Source organism: Sabethes cyaneus, chromosome 2 (assembly GCF_943734655.1).
Source record: "Sabethes cyaneus chromosome 2, idSabCyanKW18_F2, whole genome shotgun sequence".
Taxonomy (NCBI): Eukaryota; Metazoa; Arthropoda; class Insecta; order Diptera; family Culicidae; genus Sabethes; species Sabethes cyaneus.
Genome location: NC_071354.1, coordinates 4,007,303 through 4,029,304, shown reverse-complemented (window position 1 = coordinate 4,029,304; position 22,002 = coordinate 4,007,303). Strand labels below are relative to the sequence as shown.

The window sequence follows — 22,002 nt, the reverse complement described above, 5'->3', positions numbered from 1 at the left end:
ATAAGAGATATTTTTTGGGCAGGTAGTTTTAGGTTACAAAAACAGTTTTACTTCGAAATCGGAACAACGGCTGCTCTTTATTCAAAGCTTGCGTTCGTATAGTAAACGAATAAATTACTACAATCTAAATCGTGAAGAAAATATATCGTATAAAACTCAGCACTTCGAGAAAGCTCGTTGGCTGCAAGCAACGGTTTGCGGTGCCGTCCCGAACTAGAACAACGATCTTCCGGTGACAATATTAACAACAGTTTTCGCTCTCCGGCTTGACCTCCCTTGCCACCTAATTGATTCTCCCGCCAAGCCCGGCGATGATGTTCAAAACCTCATCCCGCTTTCCGCAGATTACGTCATATCTAGCGCTCTTCACTCCCTCGATCCTTCCGGTCCGCCGAATTTGCTGCGCCACTTTATCCACCGTGCACAGAACATGAACGCCACAGTCGTATCCGTTGCTTTGCTGCAGGCAGTCACCGGTTCGCAGTTGGGCATCCGAACAATTCAGCGCTCGTTTCAACACTCCAACAAACTGCCGACAAACACTCGTGTTACTGTTGTGCGAAGAATCGAAATGGTAGAAGGCCCTCTCGAGCCTTGAAAACACCAGCAAACTCCAATGGGAACCGCCTGCCCGATCTGCTGCTTGGTTGTCGTTCAAGGCAAAGAAAATAAACGATCGCCGCTGTGCCTTCAGCGGCTCCAGAAAGACTCCTATTTCCGCTTCAGAGACCATCCGAATGCATTGCGTTACCTCCGGACTGACGAACAGTACGTCTTCTTCGTCCTTAAAAATCTGCTGTTCCAGGTACTCGAAGTAAAAAGAAATTATTTGGTCGTTCAGCCAGTACGGGCCCTTCAACAATTCGATGTCGGACATTCGTAGGCAAGACTCGTGAAAGCTGAGAACCACTTCGTCGCCTCTAAAGGACATTCTGGGGCCGATGAAAACCAATCTTCACTAACCGCTTGCAATCAGTTATAAAACAATACAATTTTGACAGCCCTCAATGGATGTAAACAAACCACCACTGATTTTTGTTTGTTGTTCGCAAGCGAAAAGTGTTGCACAGCAACATGATTGATCTCTATAGTATGCGTGCATGAAACAAGGCAAACAAACGAAAACAACACTCACCGACTTGTCTGATTTGACTTGAGATGCCCGATGAAAAATCACGCACAGTTAATCACGAATTCGGGATTTAAAAGCGTTGCTGAACAAAACACTCACTCACTCACTGGTTTCATTTCATAGGTTGTAATATTACGCACTTAACATTTCGTTATATCGTTTTAAAGTTTGGGAAAAATTAAACACACACCGAATCACGACGCACGATGTCTGTCAGTCGAACCGATGCGCACTGCCATGTAATGTAGCGCATGAAATGTTGCATTGGTTTTTGCATAAAAAAGAGAAAGAGAAGAGCACGTGGAGGAGTTCGATTTCGGTACTCATTGTGGGTCACTCAACCGATGCTTGCAGATTATAAATTTAACTCTGGACGGGAAGCTTCACACTTCTGATGAATTTCAACGATAATCTGAAAATTTTTAAAATATAACTATAGTTGGTGGTGGACTGGCTAACTGGCGGCTGACTAGCGGCCGTCTGCCTGGTAGGAATCAGTTATTTCGGATGACATCCTGACTGACTGAATGGCGGGTGATTCGCTTTTTGGGGGCTGATTAGCTGCTGACAGGCTTACTAGTGCTACCCAGTTGACCTCGAAGTACAACACTAGCTTGACAAACTAGTCGTCGTATGTTCCAATCTCGACTGGGAGAGCTCCGCAATTGTCCTGTTTTTTAGCGGATGCCTGCGAAGTCCATCGATCAAAAGGAAAGAAGCTCAAATACTGGACTTTCTGACCGACGGTCGACTAGGCTGGTAGCTGATTCTCGACTGAGTTGAGACAGACTGGCCGCTAACCAGCAGCTAACTGTTAGTTGATTAGCGGATGTCTGAATAACTAGCGTTTGACTGGCCGACAAGCAGCTGATCTTTGTGGTTGACTGTCGATTAACTGGTGGTTAACTGGTGTTTGACTGGGTTTCAGGCCTGATTTGGAGATGACCACTAGCGTGCCCAGACACAAACGAAAGGTGGGGCACCTGACCTTTCAAAAGACCGTTTGGCCTAGAAAATCGGAGTAATCGTAGGATGACGAATCTATTAATACTTATAACAAAAATACCAGCCAATTAGGTTGAAAACTCCGGACTTTCGGGAGCAACTGGATTTAAATTGAAAATTAAAATTCGACTAGAAATAAGAACTGGACCTGTACTAACAATTAGAGTTCACATTGGATTTGAAATCGGACTCGACACAGGGACTTTAATTAGACTTTAATTTGGACTAATTTGGGCTTGTGGCTTGGAAGTGCAGCTGAGGCTTTGAATTGATCTGGAAATTGGACTTAGAATTAGAATTGAAATTAAAGTTACGTCTGGAGTAATTTGGACTGGAAATTTATTTGAATTAGACATGAAATCGGACTTAAAACAGAATTTAAAATTTTTGTTTGAAATTGAAATTGAATTAGACTTGGAACTGAATTTGAAATTAGGGTTGAAATTTTGTTTAAAATTGAATTTGAAATTAAGATCGCATTTGAACTTAAAATTAAAATTGAAAATTGTACATGAAATTGGATTTGAATTGCACTTGAGATGAGACCTGTAATTACATTTGAAATAAGGCTTGAAATCAGAATTCGAATTGTACTTGAAATCGGATTTCAGAGTAAAATCAGAGTTTCAATGTGACTTAAAAGTGAATCTGAAATTGAAATTAAATTAGGCTTTAAATTGGGCTTAAAATCGGACACTCAACTTGACACTTGACACTAGACATTAAATTAGACTTGCATTTCCAATAACGAGAACTTGAAAGTTCACTTCAAACCGGACATGGACACGAACTTAGACACAAAGTTTTACTTGAAAATATATTTGACATTTTTTGTCTTCTCTCACACGACAGTAAAGAGGTATTTACTGTTTTGCTTTTTCCCTTTTCCAGCCTTATTATTCCACTTTTGTTCCGTTTTTTCTCCTTTTCTGTAACGGTTTTTGATTTTTTCTCTCGTTTTTCATCAGTTTTTTGCCTTTTTCTCTCGTTATCTTATTTTTCTGTCCCGTGATTTCTGTTTCATTGTTCTGTTTTTCTTCATTTTTTGCTCCATTTGTTTATTATAAGTGTTTTTTCTAATGCTTTCTTCTTATTTTTTGTTTTCTTTTCTGCTTTCAATGTTTTCTCTTCCTGTTTTGACCTTTTTGCAGTTTGAAATTTTTGTATTTTTCTTAGAAATAAACTTTTTGTCTCGATTTTTGTCTTCGTCTGTGCCATTTTCCTCTTTTTTATTTGAAGACTTTGGAACGTCTTAGTAGAATACGAAACCTGGAAATTAAATAGAAAGAAAACTTATCCAATTTAATTCTACTATGTATATTTTATTCTTGACAGATACGTATTTCGCCTACAACTTGCAGGCCTGTTTTCGAAAACAGACACTGAGGAAGCCTGCAAGTTGTAGGCATTTTGCCTACGCCTACGTATCTGTCAAGAATAAAATATACATAGTAGAATTAAATTGGATAAGTTTTCTTTTTATTTAATTTCCAGCTCTTTTGTATGCCATGATTTTCCGTCTTTTCATTCCGTTTTTAGCTGCACTTTTTGTCTTTCCTCTTCGGTTTTCCTTTTTACATCCCGTTCATCGTCTTTTTCTCGTCCGTTTCACTTTGTTTAGTCTTTTTTCCCTTTTTTTTATTTTTTGTCCCATTTTTCTCCTATTTTATCCGGTATGACCTCTATTTCCCGTATGTCTCTATCTCCTTTTCCTCTTTTCTATCGACTTTTTTGTATCTCATCTCTCCTTTATAACATTAGGATAAGCTTAGGCTTACATATTGTATTCTGATCTACACACGATTGACTGCAAATAAATAAATAAATTTTCTCTTTTGGTTTTCATGTTTCTTATTCCGTATTACCTTTTGTATCTCTTTTTTTCTTTTCTATTTCCCTTTTTTATACCCGCAGATTCCTCTTGCTTTGTTCATTTACTCTTCTTTTTCTGTCCCGTTTTTCGCCCTTTTCTTGAGACTTAAATTTTCTCTTTTCCATCTTTTTTTTCTTCTTTCGTTTTCCCCCGTTTTCAGAACCTTTTCTTATTTTGTCTTGTTCTTTGTCATTTTCTACTCCTTTTAGACTTTTTTCGGTCCCGATCTTCTTCTTTTCTCGCTTTTCAACTCCTTTTCTATCCCGTTTTTCGTTCGCTTTTTCTGTCTAGTATTCCATTCTTCCTCTTATTATGTCCTACTTTTCCTTCTGGACGTGACAAAAACGCCCTGTTTTTCATTTCCGTTTTATCCCTTTTGTTTTCTATGTTAATTTTTTACTCCATTTTATTTGGTTTTCCATCCCGTTTTTTTTCTTTTTCAGTTCTCGTTTCTGCATTCCGCTGCTACCATATTTTCTGTTTTTGTTTTCCTTCTTCAGTATCCTACATTTTTGCATGTTTGTCTCGTTTTTCCATTTTTCTGTAAAGTTGACCCTCAATCCTCATTTTCTTTCTAGTTTTCTTTACAGTTACAGTATTGTAGTTCTTTTTTTTGTTAGATTATAGTCATTTTAACAGCTTATGTCATTCGTGACTTCTGTGGGGTTGGGATTTGAACCCGGGTCCTCGGCCTGAGAGGCGTGAATGCTGACCACTACGCCGGGACTGACCCCTATTGTAGTTCTCTCTTTTCTTTTATTTTTTTCTTTTCTCTTCAATTCTTCATCTTTTTCTGCCTAAGCTCCTTGTTTTTTGTTTCGTTTTCCCTTTTTTCTTTCCCGTTAACTGTTCTTCCGCTTTTTACTTCTTATATTCTGTTTTTCCTTCCTTTCTGCTACGTTACTGTCACATTTTTCCTTTTTTCTTCTTTTTCTAGAGATCTACAGGAGACGCACTAACTCTGGATCTGTCGGTAATCCATCTTTGAATAGGCTGACAAAATTCATTAAAAGGTGTCCCACATTAAATTTCACCACGGAAGAATCGCTGTAGACAATTACCTAATTGAGCTACACTCAAAAAAATCAGCACGTCAAGTTTACGTGAAAACATAGGTAATTCTCATTCATCATACTTTTCATGTAACATTCACGTGAATTGTTGGTAACTCGCACTCATACTAACCAGTTTATGTGCGATCCCGGTAAATTTTATCAATTTTCCCATTAACTAGTGCATGAAGTTCACGTAAGTTGCTGTACGAAAGTTTACATGATTTTTCATGTGGATGCGACGTGTCGATTTTTTTAGTGTATCCTTTTCAAACTTGCAGACAATAAAATAACGGGTAACAGCTAAAATTTTGGAATTTTTTTCTCAAGCTGTCAAAATAAGATACTTGAAGAAAATCTGATTTACTGAAATTAAAGATACATTGTCCATTGTTGAAAACAAAATTATTGTACATTTGTATACGGTTCATAATCGGCTGTTCTGCGAAGCTTCCGTTTGATGTCGAAACAGGAGCGTTGTACGGTCGTCATGTCAATTTTGCGAATGCATCTCTTGATTCTACCAATCAACTGTTTGCAATTCGTGGTTCTCCAGTTATTTTTGTACACCAAGGAACTCAAAAACTCAAAGAAATCTTCAATGGGGCGTACTGAGACAGATTTTTCGGGTCGTGGTTTTTGGGTAAAAATGGAATCGAATGGGTATTCAGGAACGATTGTGTTTTTTGGCGTAATGCGATGATGCTGTATCCGGCCAAAAGACGTATTGTCCATCTGCATGTTTTCGAAGAAACGGGATCAAAATTTTCTTCAAACATTTGTCTGGTGCATCTTAATTGATAGCCAAACCAGAGGGCTTGAGGCTTGAGAAAGAGAACGGTGTTCTTCTGCGTCCATAATTTCGGCTGGTCTTCCACTACCTTGCTTGCGAATAGTTGTTGGGCATCTGAGGATATAGTAAACTGTCGAAGCCGCAACATATTTGCTTTTTAAATGTTGTACCAAATACTTTTTGCCGAGATTTCTGATGCAGTTCATAGAAATGTACAACGCGCTCCCAAAACGCTTCTTGTTTCGACGCCATTTTAACAAAACTGGGCAAGCATAAACAAAACAAAAAAATATTAGCAAAAAGAGGAGAGAAAGAGAGCTAACACATACATACTCTAATTTCTCTCTGAGCTCGTTTGTTGTTGACTATAGGGGCCTCGAAAAAATTCCAAAATTTTAGTTGTCACCCGTTATAACCCATTAGTACGCTTTTGGCATATTTATTTCATTCAACTTCAATACCATAACCGTATGCTCGCACTTTACGCTTAACTGTACTCATAAGGTTGTAACGATTGCCTAGTTTGCGATAAAATATTAGATTATTAAGGTTTGATATCGCTTACATAGAACTTTTCATAAAACCACGATGGGTTAGAATTTACTGTGAAGATAAAACGCCCGATGGATATAATATCTGGTGTACTCATCTAATGATTCAAATTTGAGAGGATATCGCTAGAAAAGAGATTGGAGAAGTCTCTAATGCTAGACAGTACTGGGTTCGGTTAGAATGCGAACTTCGAATCGGGGATAAGAACGGGAAAGCTAGATGCAAGGAAGGATCGGGCAAGCGAGCCGAGTTCGTCTAATGATCGTTTAAGATAGCTTCGGTTGAAATTTGCTAGAGCTACGGTTTCCGCTTCGTTCGGCCGTAATGTTCAATGTCGTTGACTTGCTTTGAACTCCGATCTGAGGGCATTCCAAGTCACTCGTCCATTCGACCCAGATCCGTTGAACGCGTCGGAAGTTTTTTTGCTCGCGTTGCGAAAAGGTATTAGTTTCTTTTTATTAATATACACGTGTCGAGTCTAAGTTTCTTTTTGACCATTTCAGTGCATAGTTAACAGAAATTTAGCTAGTTAGTAGTGGTTTGCCGCCTTCCGAGTTTGCGCAGTTAGAAAGCTCGAAGAAAGATAATAAAATCTGTGTGCAAGTGCGTATTCCCTGTTCGGACGTTTCCGGAACTAATTTTTTGAGCAGTTTGATTCTCGATCATAGACAGCTAAAAACTGTAATCATTTATTTTAGTTAACTTCATTTTTTGTAACAATAACTCTATACCCACATGAGTAGTTCACGCTAGTTACTTCATCCGAAATTTTCAACCTCATTTGACTATCTCTCAACTCCTAAAATCATTCTTTATACGAATTTACAATATTACTAGTTAAGTTTAAGTTAATTTATCTCTTTTAAAGCACATATTCTCTTTAATTACTTCAATTTAATCATAAAAAAAACTCTTACACTACCACTTGGCTTCAATTAGCTTTTTGTTTGGTTTTTCTCCTTCCGTTTTCACTTCTGTCGATGACAATTCGTCACGATGACAGATCGTAACGATGACAGTTTTCGTTCACTGTTGAGGAGCGTTTCTCACCTGCGGTAGGGTTGCCAGTGGTGCCGCAACAGTTACCAATCGCTTAATTATTAATAGGGGCAGGAATCACGCTATCGACGGTTAGGAAACCACCGCCGTCAAATTCTGTGGGTCCAGATACCTGGCCAGCCATCCAAGTGGCCAGAAGAAGTCACGCCGTCAACATCGTGACCGGTTCATCGTGAATCAGCCATATAGTTCGTCGAGAGTTCGCCGCCGGACAGCACGTGAAGTCGGCGGATAATTCACGCTGATAGGTGGATGGACGTTGTGACCGTTGCCCTCGTCAGGAACGCCTTTATCGTCTCCACCACCACATCCGCTAACCGCATCGACTCCGTTGCCAGCCGCTGTCGTCAGTAACCGACACTTCGAGTCCGGATACCAGCATCCCAGAACAATAGAGAGCTAAACGAGTTGTCGCCGTAAGTCCCCGGCAGCCAACTGTAAGTACAGTTTCCATATATCCATGTGCACATGAGATCTGCCGACTATGAATGAAGCCGATTAAGTGAATTGTAAGAACGTAGGTATCCATACAGAACAATCCAAGCAAAGTAGCAAGAGAACACGCACACAGTCAGGTAGGGAGACAGACAGGAGAATATTGAAAACGATGTAGCGCGCAAAAATGAATAAAATGAAACCTTGTAAATTAGTTCCTTTTTGGTTGACAATTAGAATTTTGCTAGTTTATGCCCACCTGTATAGCCAGCCTATGTTGAAACGTTCTTGGGAATCTTGTGTCTCAGAGCGAGTATGTTGTCGCGGTTCGAAGGTTAGACTTCGCGGTGAAGAAAGTTGTCAACTTTCGCTATTTGAAATTTCCCATGCGGTCAGGTCCTCTGGTGTCGAGTGGAGGAAACTTGCCTGTGATGAGAAACTTTTTCATGTAAGAAGTTGGGATCTTGACAAGCGGTTTTGGGGTGAAGTTGTCGATAATGATCATTCGTGGAATTCGCAAATAAGACTTGTCCGGGAGATTTTAGAGGAAAGCCAACCGTACTGTGAACCTTTACGAGAAGAAACATTTTGACCTAACTCCGTTAGAGTCTCAAGCTGGGCAATTAACGTGACGATTGGTCCTCACTTTGAGGTGGCGCATAAGCCAATCGTTTGATATCGGAGACGGTTGGTGATCTTTTCATTGGTCGGTCTCCTGGGCTCGCTGGAACCCCCTCGGGTTACAAGGTTCTGGACAACATCTCGCTGCAGCTTCTACTGTACGGAAACTCACTTTTTCTTCATGTTTTCCTCAGATTTGGGGCCCTATTCTCACAGTCACCTCACCTAAATTTTTTAGGTGAGGTGACAATTTACGATCCTCACAGTCACCTGGGTGACTCCGCTCACCTGGGTGACTGTACAAAACAAACGGGGAGCCGTTAAGTGAGGTGAGGTGACTGTGAGAATAGGGCGCGTGAGAGAAGTAAGGTGAGGTGAGGTGAGGTGACTGTGAGTATAGAATGACCTCCTTGGAATGCTTCCGTAGTGCCTGCTTCATAATAGCCCAGTATTTTTCGATTGGTCTTAGTTTCGGTGCGTTGGAGGGGCTCACGTCCTAGGGTACGAAAGTGCCGCCTTGACGTCAGTCTCATCATCCATGATGAGACAATGAGGCTTCGTCAGCATCTGAGTGTACAGTTTTTGGGACTTTGCGGCCCGTTTGCGTTGCGTAAATTTGATTGTTCTTCCGTACAATCTGACAGATCATCTGTCAAATTTGCACATTGAAGCGCAAACGTACCGATTTGGCGTGGGCCCTAGGAATCAAGAATCGATTATTAGAAATATCGCTAATTTTCGGTTGTGTTAGTGGTTTGTTATCCCCCAGTTCCGAAAACTCTACAAGAGCTCAGTGGAAAATCTGTAGCCAGGCGTTGAGTATAGCCACGTGGAGGCGCTAGGTAGGGGCTTGGGATGGCTAGAGCTATGTTGCCTTCCTTCTTCTTCAGAATTTTTAATTGATATCTGATCCGTTTTTGAGTCGACAGTTTAAAAATTCGCAATGTTTCCTGCAAAAGAGCGATGATAGCGTACCCGATAAGATTGAAAAGTTGTGTTTCTTAATGGCAATTGCCTGCTAATTGTAAAGACTCCAAATAATAAAACTGATTGCAGTACCAAAAAAAACCAATCGCACCACACTTGGGTTAAACCCAAGCTGCATTGTGGCAAGCGTTAGTCCGAAATCGTACATGCCGTTGACCGAAGACCGTCGAGTCGAATTGATAAGTGCACCGAAAGTCTTCGTTCGAATCCACGAAACTCGATGAAGGTTATCGGGCCGCAATTAGTTTGACCTTGAGTTCACACTTTCTTCTGTGGCGGAACCGTTCGGCACATGCCGCACGCTGCTTGGACTCTCGGAAAACCGATTCTCGTCTGCTGACGTAAATCCTTGACTTTCTATATGCTTTCTCTGCTAACTTACTGCATTAGACTAATTTGGACGGTTTGGTTTTGGTGTTTCAGTAGCGCAAGGTTTTTTTTTTGATGATTACCGTTTCACTTTTTGACAGAGGAAATATGTGATAGAGTTTATTTTTCAGGATTTGGCACGAGCAATGGGTTATCAGTGGAAGTAAATAAATTTTTTGTCTATTGCTGAATTTTTGTTGTCCTCGGTTTTTGTGGAGCGGAGGGTACGGGCTTCGTCAGTTACGGGTTCACCATTTGGGAGTACAGGATAAACCGTCGATCCGTGGTTAGAACAGCTTTCGGTAGAGTCGTGGTGAATGACCCTTCGGGTTAAAACCACTCAAAAAAAAAAAAAAAAAAAAAAAAAAAAAAGCTTTCGGTAGAAAGCTGATTCTAATGTAAATCCGGATGAGGGTTAAGGTCACATTAATATATAAAATCTGTTGAAGAATCCATGCTAAAAAACACGCGCAGCAGTTAAAAAGCTACTATTCTTCCTGAAAGTAAAGTATTGTTATTGATATTTTTAACGTTTTGATGTAAAATTCTCGTTTGAAGATCAGAGTCAGTTGCATGCAGTGCCATGTGGCTACCAACAAACAACAAAGTGTTAGAATACGACATGATAGTTTGCAAATTTCCCTACAACTATCATGCGATAACAACAGCTGATAAGCCCCAAAGAAGTATTTCAAGTGGCTGCAACGCTTTCATCGGTAATGAACCAGAACATGCCCTTTTTATTCTCTGACACTAGAAGTATATTTACTATCAGACAAAACACTATCAGTCTTTGCAGAAGGTTTAGAAAATAGTGCTGGCCTAATAATGGACTAACCGCGAATGCTGGAAATACGCACACTAAACAGGGAAGACGATGTACTTAACCTAGATGAATGGTTTAGATAGGTTGTGTTCGTCTTTGCTGATGACAATGTTTTTGTCATTCAATAATGTATTACTTGGGCGGATGTGATGCGTGATGATATTGAACTTGCAGTGATACGTACTTTGAAAAGTACTTCATAGCCAACGCTTTGTGAGATAATTGACTGGAACCGGTGACGTCATTAGCTGCTATTACCTGTATCCGGCAATATGCTTTATTCTCATGTCAAAACATCAACTTCGTACAAATAAACTAACAAAACCACAAAAACTGCAAGTAAGTAATTGGCTTGCTGAGATTGATGCGAATTGAGTGAATTTTTTATGTTTTTAGCAGAGTAAAAGCAATGTTTGCTATGTTCCATGCTCCTTGGACACATATAAAAGAGATGTTAAATGAGAATGAAAGATCTCCCAAGGCGTCTTGAAAAGTGCAATATTGAGACCAGATGGACTCAAGAGATATGCAAGTGACGAGATTCATTCACTTTAAATGAAAGTATGACGATGGTTTTCTGTTCCCCGCATTGCATTGTGTCTGTGGTATTAGTGAGGATTTTACTTAGGATCATAACCTTGATCATCTTTTATCAAAGGTACAAACTACTAACGAGAGCATGCCACTCGATGCATCTAATGGATTACATTGTAGAACAATAAACAATTTGGTTTATTTACACGGAACGTCACCGGTTTGGTACAACAAACAAGTCATCTCCCACTGATAGGCGCATTCATTTGTGTGTTTCCCGAGGGTATCCTTGCTGACACTAGCAACCGGTCAGCTCCATGACTGATAACGAATACCGAAGTCCGCCGATTTGGTGCGGCAGACAGACAGCACATCTACATCCAACTGTGAACTACAATGTCATGAATCATGATGCAATCCGTACCGACGGAGCCGTTTCTCGGTTTGGGTGCCGTGCTAGAGCTAGACCAATACCGGCCACCGGTATTCGTGCAACCGATCCGACTGGACTGGATCACTAGTAGTCACGTAGGCCCGATGAAAGTGACGATGATCAGCGGACGATCGTCGCACGAACTCCAACAACTGCGTTGATAAGGTCGAGCTCATATAAGCGGAACCCATGCCCGAGCGGCCTTCCAGTTCGTACTGAAACAGCGAGACAGTAACCATAACCAGTGTGCGATTCCTGCTTCCATGCGAACAATCTTGCTCCATCTCGGGTGCAGATGTGAGTGTGCAGTGTAGTGTGATAAGACTTTATTTTCAACAGAAGACTTCATTATCAGTGTGGACCTTTTGCTTTGAACTGTGATTTCGTGATCTGAAAACAAATTCTTTGCGGAAGACGGATAGGTCTTTATTGCCATTCCGAGACGGAATAGAAACTTCCAGCTTTAGTGACTTTGTTCTGTGATTGGTTTTGTTTTGTTTTGTGGGTGATTTTGTCAATAATCGAAAGTAGCAACAGCATCAGCAGCAAAAAACAGCAAAATATCGGACATTTGTAGACCGGTGAACTGAATGGTGAAGATTGAACAGTGCAGTGTGATCTACTCGGGCGTGCCAGGACAGCGACAACTGATTTACGCGGAACCGTTCCAGCGCAGGCGGCAAAATTCCGGCGATCTAGGCCTCTTGTTGTCTCCCGAAAGTGGAAGTGAGTTTCTCGATTGATGGGGTACTTTGCAGCGGAACACTGCTGGTCAATGACACTGTATTTGAATGACATGACATGAAACACAGTAATGAAAGTTTCCGTAGAAGTTCAAGGAACAAGAATGTTCATCGAAGCGTGCTTCCTAATCGGAAAATAATGAACAACTTTTCATTACCAAAATCTTTATCTAGCTCTTTAGACAAATGACCTGCTTTTGAAATTTGATCTCATCAGTAACGATTTTTTGCAGCCAGATTTGGTACACTCGTTTTAATGCGTTTTTGCTCTTTTGACTGTACTGCCTCACCAAAACATAATTTGAAAAAGTTTTGCATGGAAAACTTGTGGAGTTAGTGTATACCTACAAAAAGCAACATAAGTATAAACAATAAAGCAATGCCTAATTAAGCAATATAACTATATTGATCATATAATGATCATAAATAGCTCTACAGGTGCCTCTGCTGTAACTATTCCAAATTTTGCTCAGCCGAGGGTGTACATCCTAATAGTTATATGAGCAAAATCGAATCAAAAAGATCGTGCAAGGCCAATTGAATTTTCCACACTTTCTACAGTTTACGAAGATTACTTTTAATTTAAACAATAATGTTTTGAACAAGAAAATTTGCACAAAAAATGTGGGCACTCTTTTCCAAAATCCAAATATCTCCCATCAATGGAACGGTAAACAGCTCGGAATCGAACATACAAGCGTATGTGTGTACGAACCGAAATGACAAACAAAACACGGTGACCAAAAATCATTCTGCATTGTGGCAAATGATGAAACCTACATCAAGGTCAACACCAGACAAATGCCGGCCTTCAAATTCGTTGTCTGGCAAGTGATCTGTGGATGTATCAAAATCTTGCTGTAGTAGGTTGTAACTTAGTATTAATGTCCCGGCGTTTGTCTTTCATCATTCTATACATTGCAGAGCGGTTTTGCTAGCCACTTCCTGTACAGTTTCCTTGCGCGACTTTCGGCCACCGTGTTCTGTTTGTCACTCCGGATCGTTGCCTTCCGAACTTTGTACACGTATAGTCCAGAACGCATCATTGTTTTTTTTGCACAAAACAAATCGAATGTTTCACCTTTTTTGCTTCATCCAATCCTGTTATTCTTCGGGTTTGTGGTGCTGCGTTTCCTGTCGCTAGCTTCCTTCTGTTTGGTTATTTGATGCTTCTTGAACATTCTGATCACCTGGGATTTAGTTGAGCGTTTGATTCCGAGCTGTTTGCTGCTCCATCGATGAGAATCGTTTGGATTTTCGAAGAGAGTACGCAATTTTTACTCTTCTAAATATATCAGAGTTGAAACTCTACCGATATACAAAACGTACTCTCAACTATTTTCAGACAAAATTTCAGTTAGTTTAACTCACGCTGTAAAAAGTTAGAAACAAATGAATGTGTCCAGTTTTTTTTTCGAATGCAGTCTTTAATATTGCAATGTTGAACTCGAAAGCGAAACGTTGAATCGGATATGAGTTGTGGGAAATTCAATGTAGTTATTAGACATTTTATGGACAACCTGGAGCAAGTCGAATAATATATGAAAAAGATGTATTTAAAATATAAAATTGAAATAAATCTTTTACTTTTACTTTAACTTTTACTTCAAATATCTCGAAAAAAGCTGCATTCAGAAAAATTATTACTATGACAATTTTTTTTTAAATTTATATACTTGAAAACATGAAAGTAGTTGTTCTATGAAGTCGGTTGAACAAATTTGGTTTTTCTCAGAATAACTTTTAAAAGGCTGTAAATTATTTCTATTCAAAAATTATTTAAAAATAAATCAAATACGGTATATTTTTGATATCTTGATTTTTAGTTTTAGTTTAGCGAGCGGTATCCAGAATAAAACCTTAATTTGAATTTGATCTTTGATCTTTCCGAAACACTGATTGGTTCGACCGACAGCGAAGGAGCTTGAAGGACATCGTGCTCACGCAGTATAAACGTGATAAGCAAACAACCGAAAATAAGTGAATGTCCATGTTGGATGAAGCAGGAGCTACATATTGCATGTGTATTTAGTTTGCATTATCAAATTAAGATTTTCGGTTGCTAAATTTAAACAGTCGTTAGCAAGCAATTTGATGATTTACTCGGTAAATAGAATGCTGGCATGTGCTATGTAAGCCGGTTATCAATATGTATTACCATTGAAATTAATGGTACCATTCTACCTCTTGTTCTATTTACCTTCTGTAGTCCAGTGACTAACAAAGCATCTCTTGGAAAATGCATCTTTAGAAGATCTGTTTTCCATAAAATTCGACACACATTCATGTACCTACTTTTAGAATAATTTCGTGCCGCTGGTAGCATCGATGATATAAATTGAACATGCAGTTATTTCTTTATTTATTTTATATTATCTGACAGAATTTGTCTTAAAGAACTAACTTAACAATCAAAATAAACTGGACCTAGTAACTTTACTTTTAAACAAGTGCGAAGGTTCGCCGAACTCGAACAGATTCTCAATACTAGTGAATAACCTAGTATTTGTTTGATTTATTCACTGACTGGTGTAAACGGAACTGGCTCATTGTAAGCATAGCTAAATGTGAAGTGATGAGTTTTCACCGCATCAAAAAACCGACCACCTTTGGTTACACTATCGATGGTATTGAGTTACGTAGAGTGGACCGAGTTAGTGAGCTCGGCGTCTTGCTGGACACCAAACTGACGTTTAATCTACATCGTGAGTTAATTATCTCCAAAGCATCTCGACAGCTTGGCTTCATCTTTAAAATTGGTCGGAACTTTAAGGATCCACACTGTCTTAAATCATTGTACTGCGCCCTAGTACGTCCACTACTGGAGAATTGTAGTCTTGTTTGGTTTCCTAAGCAGCTAACATGGAATCTACGGATTAAACGTGTGCAACGGAGATTTATCCGACTAGCATTGCGACACTTGCCCTGGGAACATCCGGATATCTTACCTGCTTACGTAGATAGGTGCCGTTTACTCGACTTGGACATCCTTGAACACCGACGCAAGATGCAACAAGCAATATTCGTGGCAAAAACTATCAATGGCGAAATCGACTCTCCAAACTTGCTTTCCATGATTAATTTTCGCGCATCACAACGACCGTTGCGATCAACTGGACTAGTTCAAACGCAATTTCATCGGACGGCGTTCGGATATAGCGAACCGATAACTGAATGTATCAGGACCTTTTCTAATGTAGAGGAACTTTTTGACTTTGGTTTACCGTCACACTTGTTTGCACAGAGATTGCGTAGAGCTAATTTAGGATAAGATTTTATTCATGTAGACAATTTTAAGGTCAGATGAATTATATATAATAAATAATAATAAATAAATAAATAATAACCTTAGCGTTCAGTCTACGGGTTCAAAATAACCGAAGTTTGTACGGTGAAAATCGTTTACTAGCATGGAAAACGGTCTTAATACACGTTGCACGGAAGTTCATCATGGACAGGAGTTATGTGAGGTTACAATGTTAATTATTATAGTTGAGAGTATTTCGAAATCTTTTATTTTACATATTTTTCATGTTGTGGAATAAGCATGCAGTATTCCCAGTTCTAGTCGACATAATTTCCGAACGAAATCGTAGACAGTAATCAATGAAAACCGATAGCTTCTCGACTTTGAATGCCGAAATGTACCTACTTTGCATGAATTTGCATTTGAATATTCGGTTTTGCCAGAGTGTTTGGGTTTGAGCGCTGAGAATGCTTCTTTTCGTGTCTCGGTATCGTCATCCGTTTTTGTTTGGCTGCCAAAATACTGAATGGTAAATATCTACTGCTACAATGAGCTTTAGTTAAAATCACTACGTAAAATTGTTTTTTTTCTTTATGGGTTCAGAACTGCGACCAGCACTAGATCAAATGTGATATTGTCCAAAGCGTTTGTTGTATTCTGGACTGCATTTGCCTTTGCGATAATCACCCTTAAGTAACCAATACGTATAGAGTAAGGAGGGGTAAAAGTGCGATGAGGGTAAAAGTGCGATTCAATGATTTATCGGTGCAGATTCCGAGTACATTGACTATATTGGCAAGGATGAGTGACTACTTTGACTGCTTGAACTGCCGTGAATCGCATATCAGTTCCATTTTCTATGGAGTTTCCTATATAAATAGGACTGTTATGCGGTTAACGGCAGTGAATATAACGTAAACTTTGGTTGCTTACGAAACATAGTTGCAGAGTTATGAGCAAATGTTATTTTAGGGCGGTATTGATGATGTAATTTTTCGTTATACGGCAAATACGATATCAACAGGAGGATATTACTTGTTGAAAATTTGTAGCAGCGTTTTACATCACTAACATAGCTGTTTTAAAATACGTGAAAATACGGGGAAAGGAATTTACAGAATATATTTCGCTTTTCCATAATTTAATCAAACCCCGTCAAGCACCTAGCGGGGTAAAAGTGCGATTCACAGACGGGGCAAAAGTGCGATTCATGGGCGAGGCAAAAATGTATGGCAAATTATATACAGCTTTAGGCGCTATATTACAGATACTAGAAATGGACGATCTGCCGAAAACTGTGTGCTCTACAGATGTTGGCTGAAGGAAAACAATGTTTTCCAATGTTCTGCTGATGAAACAAAAACCAAACGTTTGGAAAAGTTTCGATCTGACGGAGGCTGCAATGCACCAGCGCAAAATAGGAAAGGTGCAAATTGAGAATATTTCTTACCGAAACATACCGCAGATTGAAGATAATATGGTATTGTTAGCTACTGCTGTGCTAATTTCATGGATTTGAGCTTCGCACTTTTGCCCTGCTAGTGGGGTAAAAGTGCGAACCGGCACCTGATTAGAAGAATTAGACATTTATTTTGCATAACACTATTATTCCAGAGGATTTATGGTTGAATGTGAAGACATTAAGTTACTGCATCACTATAAAATACATTTTGTTGTTGTCCTTCTTCATATATCACGAAAATTGATGACAACGTCAAACATCGCACTTATGCCCCACCCTACTCTGTATGGGTAACTGTAACTTTTTTGGTAGACTGGATGCAGCGCATATTGGTCAAAGTTCCTAAGAAAGGAGACCTAACGGAATGCGGTAACTGGCGTGGCTTCACGTTGCTCTGTATTATTCTCAAAGTATTCTGTAAGGTAATCCTCAACCGGATCCAGGAGAAGATCGACGCTACTCTCCGGCGGCAGCCAGCTGAATTCCATCCTGGTCGATCATGTGTAGATCATATTAAAACGCTCCGCATTATATTGGAGCAGATCAACGAATTCCAGGACTCTCTTCTGCTGGTGTTGGTTGACTTCGAAAAGGCGTTCGACCGACTCAATCACGAAAACATCTGGGGCGCACTTAAGCGTAGAGGAGTTCCAGATAAGCTAGTCCATCTCATCGAGGCTCAGTACGAGGCGTTCTCGTGCAAGGTTTTGCACGACGGCGTCTTGTCCGACCCCATAAGGGTTACTGCTGGCGTGAGACACCGCTTCTGTTTCTCATCGTTATGGATGAGATATTAGTTGGAGCAATTGACAGTAGACCAAATCGAGGATTGCCTCTGAATCCTCTAACGATGGAGCAGCTAAATGACCTCGACCTAGCCGACGACATTGTCTTGCTCGCACAACGCCGAAACGACATGCAGAGCAAGTTAGATGACCTCTCCGAGAGCTCCCAGGCAGCAGGTCTCACAGTCAATGTAGCGAAAACTAAGTCTATGGTAGTGAACACTGACAATTCCACCAACTTCACAGTAGCGGGACAACAAGTTGAGCAGGCAGACAGCTTTCAATATCTTGGTAGCCAAACAACGCCCGATGGTGGTACCAAGACTGATATAGCCACACGGATCAGGAAGGCCAGGGGTGCCTTTGCAGGTCTGCGAAACATTTGGCGCTCAAACCAGATCACTCTACGTACGAAAACCCGAATCTTTAATTCAAACGTAAAATCCGTACTGCTGTATGCCTGCGAAACGTAGTGCGTCTCAGCGGAGACAACACAAAAACTGCAGATATTCATTAACCGGTGCCTGCGATACATCATTCGTGCCTGGTGGCCTGATAACTGGATATCCAATGAGGAACTCCATCGTCGGTGTCATCAACGGCCGATAGCCACAGAAATTCGTAAACCTAGGTGGAAGTGGATTAGACACACCTTGAGGAAAGGAGCGAACGAGGTCTGCAGAGAAGCACACGACTGGAATCCACAAGGACAGCCTAGAAGAGGCAGACCCAGAGGCTCATGGCGACGGAGCTTAGCCAACGACATCTAGGCTGTAGACGAGAATCTGTCCTGGCGACAGGTAAAACCCATGGCGGGTAACCGTCAACAGTGGAGATCTCTGATTTCATCCCTTTGTTCTGCCGGATCGGACAATTGAACAACGAATTGAAATTTCCTAATTTCTGCAAGGAATTTCTATACCTCTTACTGTACCGAAAAGGAGCAAAAGAGGGTGCTTAACTATTTCCGGAATCTGAATTTATTTTTGCTACTGCAAAGCTGGTATCACCTAGCATTCTAAGGCACACAAAGGATAAAACTAATTTAGAAAGGTGCCACAACAGCCGGTTGGTAATTCGGTGGTAACGTGGAAACGGGTTAACTTTCTTGAAAAGTATATCAGTCAATTCAATTGCTTCCAACTTCAAACAAAATATTGGGTATATGAAAGAGTACTTGTAATGCTTACAGATGGTCAAGATCAGCATACTGGCAAGAATTCCCTCGAAAATCTACGATTTTATCGAAAGCTCATTTGGATTTTGGATATTAAGAGGATCAGACTTTATGTGTCCTGATAATCCGGTTCATCGGTTTGGTCTCCGGTTACGTTTCTGGTGCCATTAGGCCTAGTTATCATTGATTTTTTGAAAGATAAGAATAGTTTCTTATCCAAATTGAAAGTTTTTGTTTTGGAAAATGTATTTATGGTTCTAAATTTCCGATTTGAAAAGCTTTTTCCACACGGTGTATGGATCAACATTTACTTTTCTTTCACTTCGAAATTTTCTGCATTTCCGATGGTCAGATGTTCTCCAAATCATTTCAAAATATTACAAACCTTGAATTTGTGATAATTCAACAATTCAGAAGACTCACGAGTGGATTGTTTGGGATTTTTATTGTGAGCATGTAGCATCAATTCACGACACGGTTGTTCCAGTGACTTCATAATGTAAAGAATTGAACCGATCCTCACAATAAATAACTACTGTGATTCTACACACTCCCAGTGCCGTAACGTGCGGTTGTCCAGACTGGCCTCGCCAAGGGAGCTAGCTCTTAGGGACGCCAAATAAAGCAGGAGCTGGTTAAACTTGTGTTGCCGACCTTGTTAGACAACCCAATCGAAGCCTAAAACAACAAACAATGGCCAAAATCTAGACTCGCAAGCTGTACGACCAGGTTCTGATGAAGTGCGATGGATGAGACTCGCTCGGCGATGAATTTCGGGATTTACGCGATTTTTTACGCGAATTCCAGAATTTATGCGGAACGAATTCTTCGAGTAAAAAGCGACACGAGCGTCTTTATTATGTACTTCTCACCACTCATTTCTCAATACTCATTTTTCCCATCTCACTATACTCTATCCATGGTTCTCTTCTTAATATTCTCTTTTCATTACTCTTTTCTCACTGCCCATTTCTCAATTCTCATTACTCACTACTCACTTCTCATTGCGTGTTTCTTATTACTTACTTCTTTCTCATTATTCACTTTTGATTATTCGCTTATCGTGAAGTCTGTTTTTCGGCTGTTTAAACTGAACAAGTCAATATTGCATCAGTATTTACTAATTAGGGCTAATTCCCGTCGTAGTAAGGAAAGCCACTTGAATTTTCATCATTTCTTGGATGGATGTCATTGAAATCAAATTTGTTTAAAGGACGGCACGACAAGCGTCATTCTGCAAAAATTTCTACTGGTCATACCAGGTTTTCCCCTGGAGAATATTAACCATGTGTTGCGTGAGTTACTTTCATTTTAAGAATGACGGGAATTGCAAAAGGTGTCGACATTTTTTCTTCCTCACACGAAAGAGGTAGTTTAAATTAGTCTCAGTTCACTTTTATTGATCGCACATGATAGATAACCAGCACACTAAAATATTAGGGACCAAATACTATTTGACGAATGCTAAGCAGCAAATACCCACGCTACTGTACGGTCTTATCTCTAATTTTTTTACAGCTACAGTTAATATTTTAGTTGCCAAGCAACATGTGCTTTTTTTGCTAGCTTGCCTACAGCATAGAGTGAAGCGGCATGCATTTTTTAACAGCGTTACCGTAAGCTCGCCCTATTCTGCACAGCCGTTTTTTTAAATTAAGAATTGTAACTTTATACAATTAATAAACTACGTATACGTATATTTTCCTAGATGTGTTAATTAAGATAAACAATTGTATGAATTTAGAGATTTTGGCTGAAATGTGAGGTGCTTATAATTATGAACCATCCGCAGAATTATTCGCGCTTGCGGTATTTAATGTTTTTATTGAACACTTATTGATTCCACGAAATTGTTTTCCACAATTTACAAGAACTTTAATTCGGTTACTATTATGAATTGTTAAACATACATAAATTTAGTGTAAAGAAGCTGATAAGGGTTTCTTGAGATTTTTTTTCATTTTTATTTAAATGATTTCTAAAGTCAATGGTTTAGGGCCATTAGGGCCAGAGTATTTTTTATTCATTTTTGTGAATAATTGTTTTTTAATGTTTCACTTTACAGTTAACTACTTCCAAATGGCCAGTCTCCCGCAAGCAGCCTTCGCAGTGCACAAACTGCGCAAACCAAAAAACGAGAAAGACCTCACGGTGGCACGCCTCAGTATGGAGAAACAGGAAACACCTCGCTATATGAACAACCAAAGTGAGTTGCAAACTTCAGCGAATTCAAACTGATCCTTAATAGTTTACCTTCCAATCTTTTCTTTCAGCGTTGGACCTATCACCGGTCAAGTATAGCGATAAATTCATGAACAGCATCTGGGGTCTGTACAATCGCTATTCGCCGCATAACTTCAAGAAGAACAACGGTTCCGATCTGCAGTACTTTAGCATGCAGCAGCCGTAAGTAGTCGCCCACGCGGGGGAAGCGTTAAAACTTACATTTACATTAATTTACAGATTCGCTGTTGCATGCGCCGCTTCGGAGAAAAACACCTCCGAGGCACCTTCCGGATCCAAGAAGTAAATTCGTTGGACCATCCATTGGACATATTGAATTTTGTAGTGACAACCAATTGTTCTTGTAGATATAAATCATACTTATCTGTGTTTTTATTAGTGATTAAAAATTATTCTTCTAAAATTTATATGCATGATAAAATTTATGGGACTGAATATGGCTATTAAATACTAATTAATTCAAAAACCGTTGTTTTTCGTTAAGTAATTTGAGTCCAGTTACCCGTTACTACTTGAAGCTTACCTGTTGTCACTTTGATGAAGAAGAGTATGCAACGGCTAGCATCTCCCACTATCGGAGATCTTTTCTCGTTTCGAAGGTGATGCATGGAGAACGATTTGTTTGGATGCTAATCAGGAGTGCTAACAAACAAACCTTGGCAATGTCACCCAC

At 39.8% G+C, this 22,002-nt stretch overlaps 3 protein-coding genes across 3 annotated transcripts in view; 1 reads left to right on the top strand and 2 right to left on the bottom strand.

Annotated features, from left to right (window-relative positions):
* LOC128737806 (cytochrome b5 reductase 4) overlaps nt 1–1,216 on the bottom strand; it is an 86,267-nt gene extending 85,051 nt beyond the window's left edge. The window contains exon 1 of the mRNA XM_053832543.1: nt 1,136–1,216. The gene's annotated coding sequence lies outside the window, so the exon portion shown is untranslated. The remainder of the gene's footprint in view (nt 1–1,135) is intronic.
* LOC128737810 (sentrin-specific protease 8) lies at nt 98–931 on the bottom strand. The gene has a single exon (XM_053832547.1). It carries the CDS (start codon nt 929–931, stop codon nt 284–286), a length of 648 nt encoding a protein of 215 aa, XP_053688522.1. The 3' UTR covers nt 98–283.
* A 10,655-nt stretch (nt 1,217–11,871) lies between the features above and the next one.
* On the top strand, nt 11,872–21,782 carry LOC128737572 (uncharacterized). The gene is made up of 4 exons (XM_053832244.1): nt 11,872–12,397; nt 21,151–21,291; nt 21,359–21,491; nt 21,549–21,782. The coding sequence occupies exons 1-4, from the start codon at nt 12,262–12,264 to the stop codon at nt 21,613–21,615; spliced, it is 477 nt and encodes a 158-aa protein (XP_053688219.1). The 5' UTR covers nt 11,872–12,261; the 3' UTR covers nt 21,616–21,782.
* Nucleotides 21,783–22,002: the final 220 nt, after the last annotated feature.

Bases quoted from the DNA above. Each gene is read 5' to 3' on its own strand.
- LOC128737572 (XM_053832244.1), top strand. From the start codon at position 12,262: ATGGTGAAGATTGAACAGTGCAGTGTGATCTACTCGGGCGTGCCAGGA. The intron at 12,398-21,150 runs GTGAGTTTCTCG...TTCACTTTACAG, and splicing joins GTTGTCTCCCGAAAGTGGAA to TTAACTACTTCCAAATGGCC. The intron at 21,492-21,548 runs GTAAGTAGTCGC...ATTAATTTACAG, and splicing joins TACTTTAGCATGCAGCAGCC to ATTCGCTGTTGCATGCGCCG.
- LOC128737810 (XM_053832547.1), bottom strand. From the start codon at position 931: ATGTCCTTTAGAGGCGACGAAGTGGTTCTCAGCTTTCACGAGTCTTGC.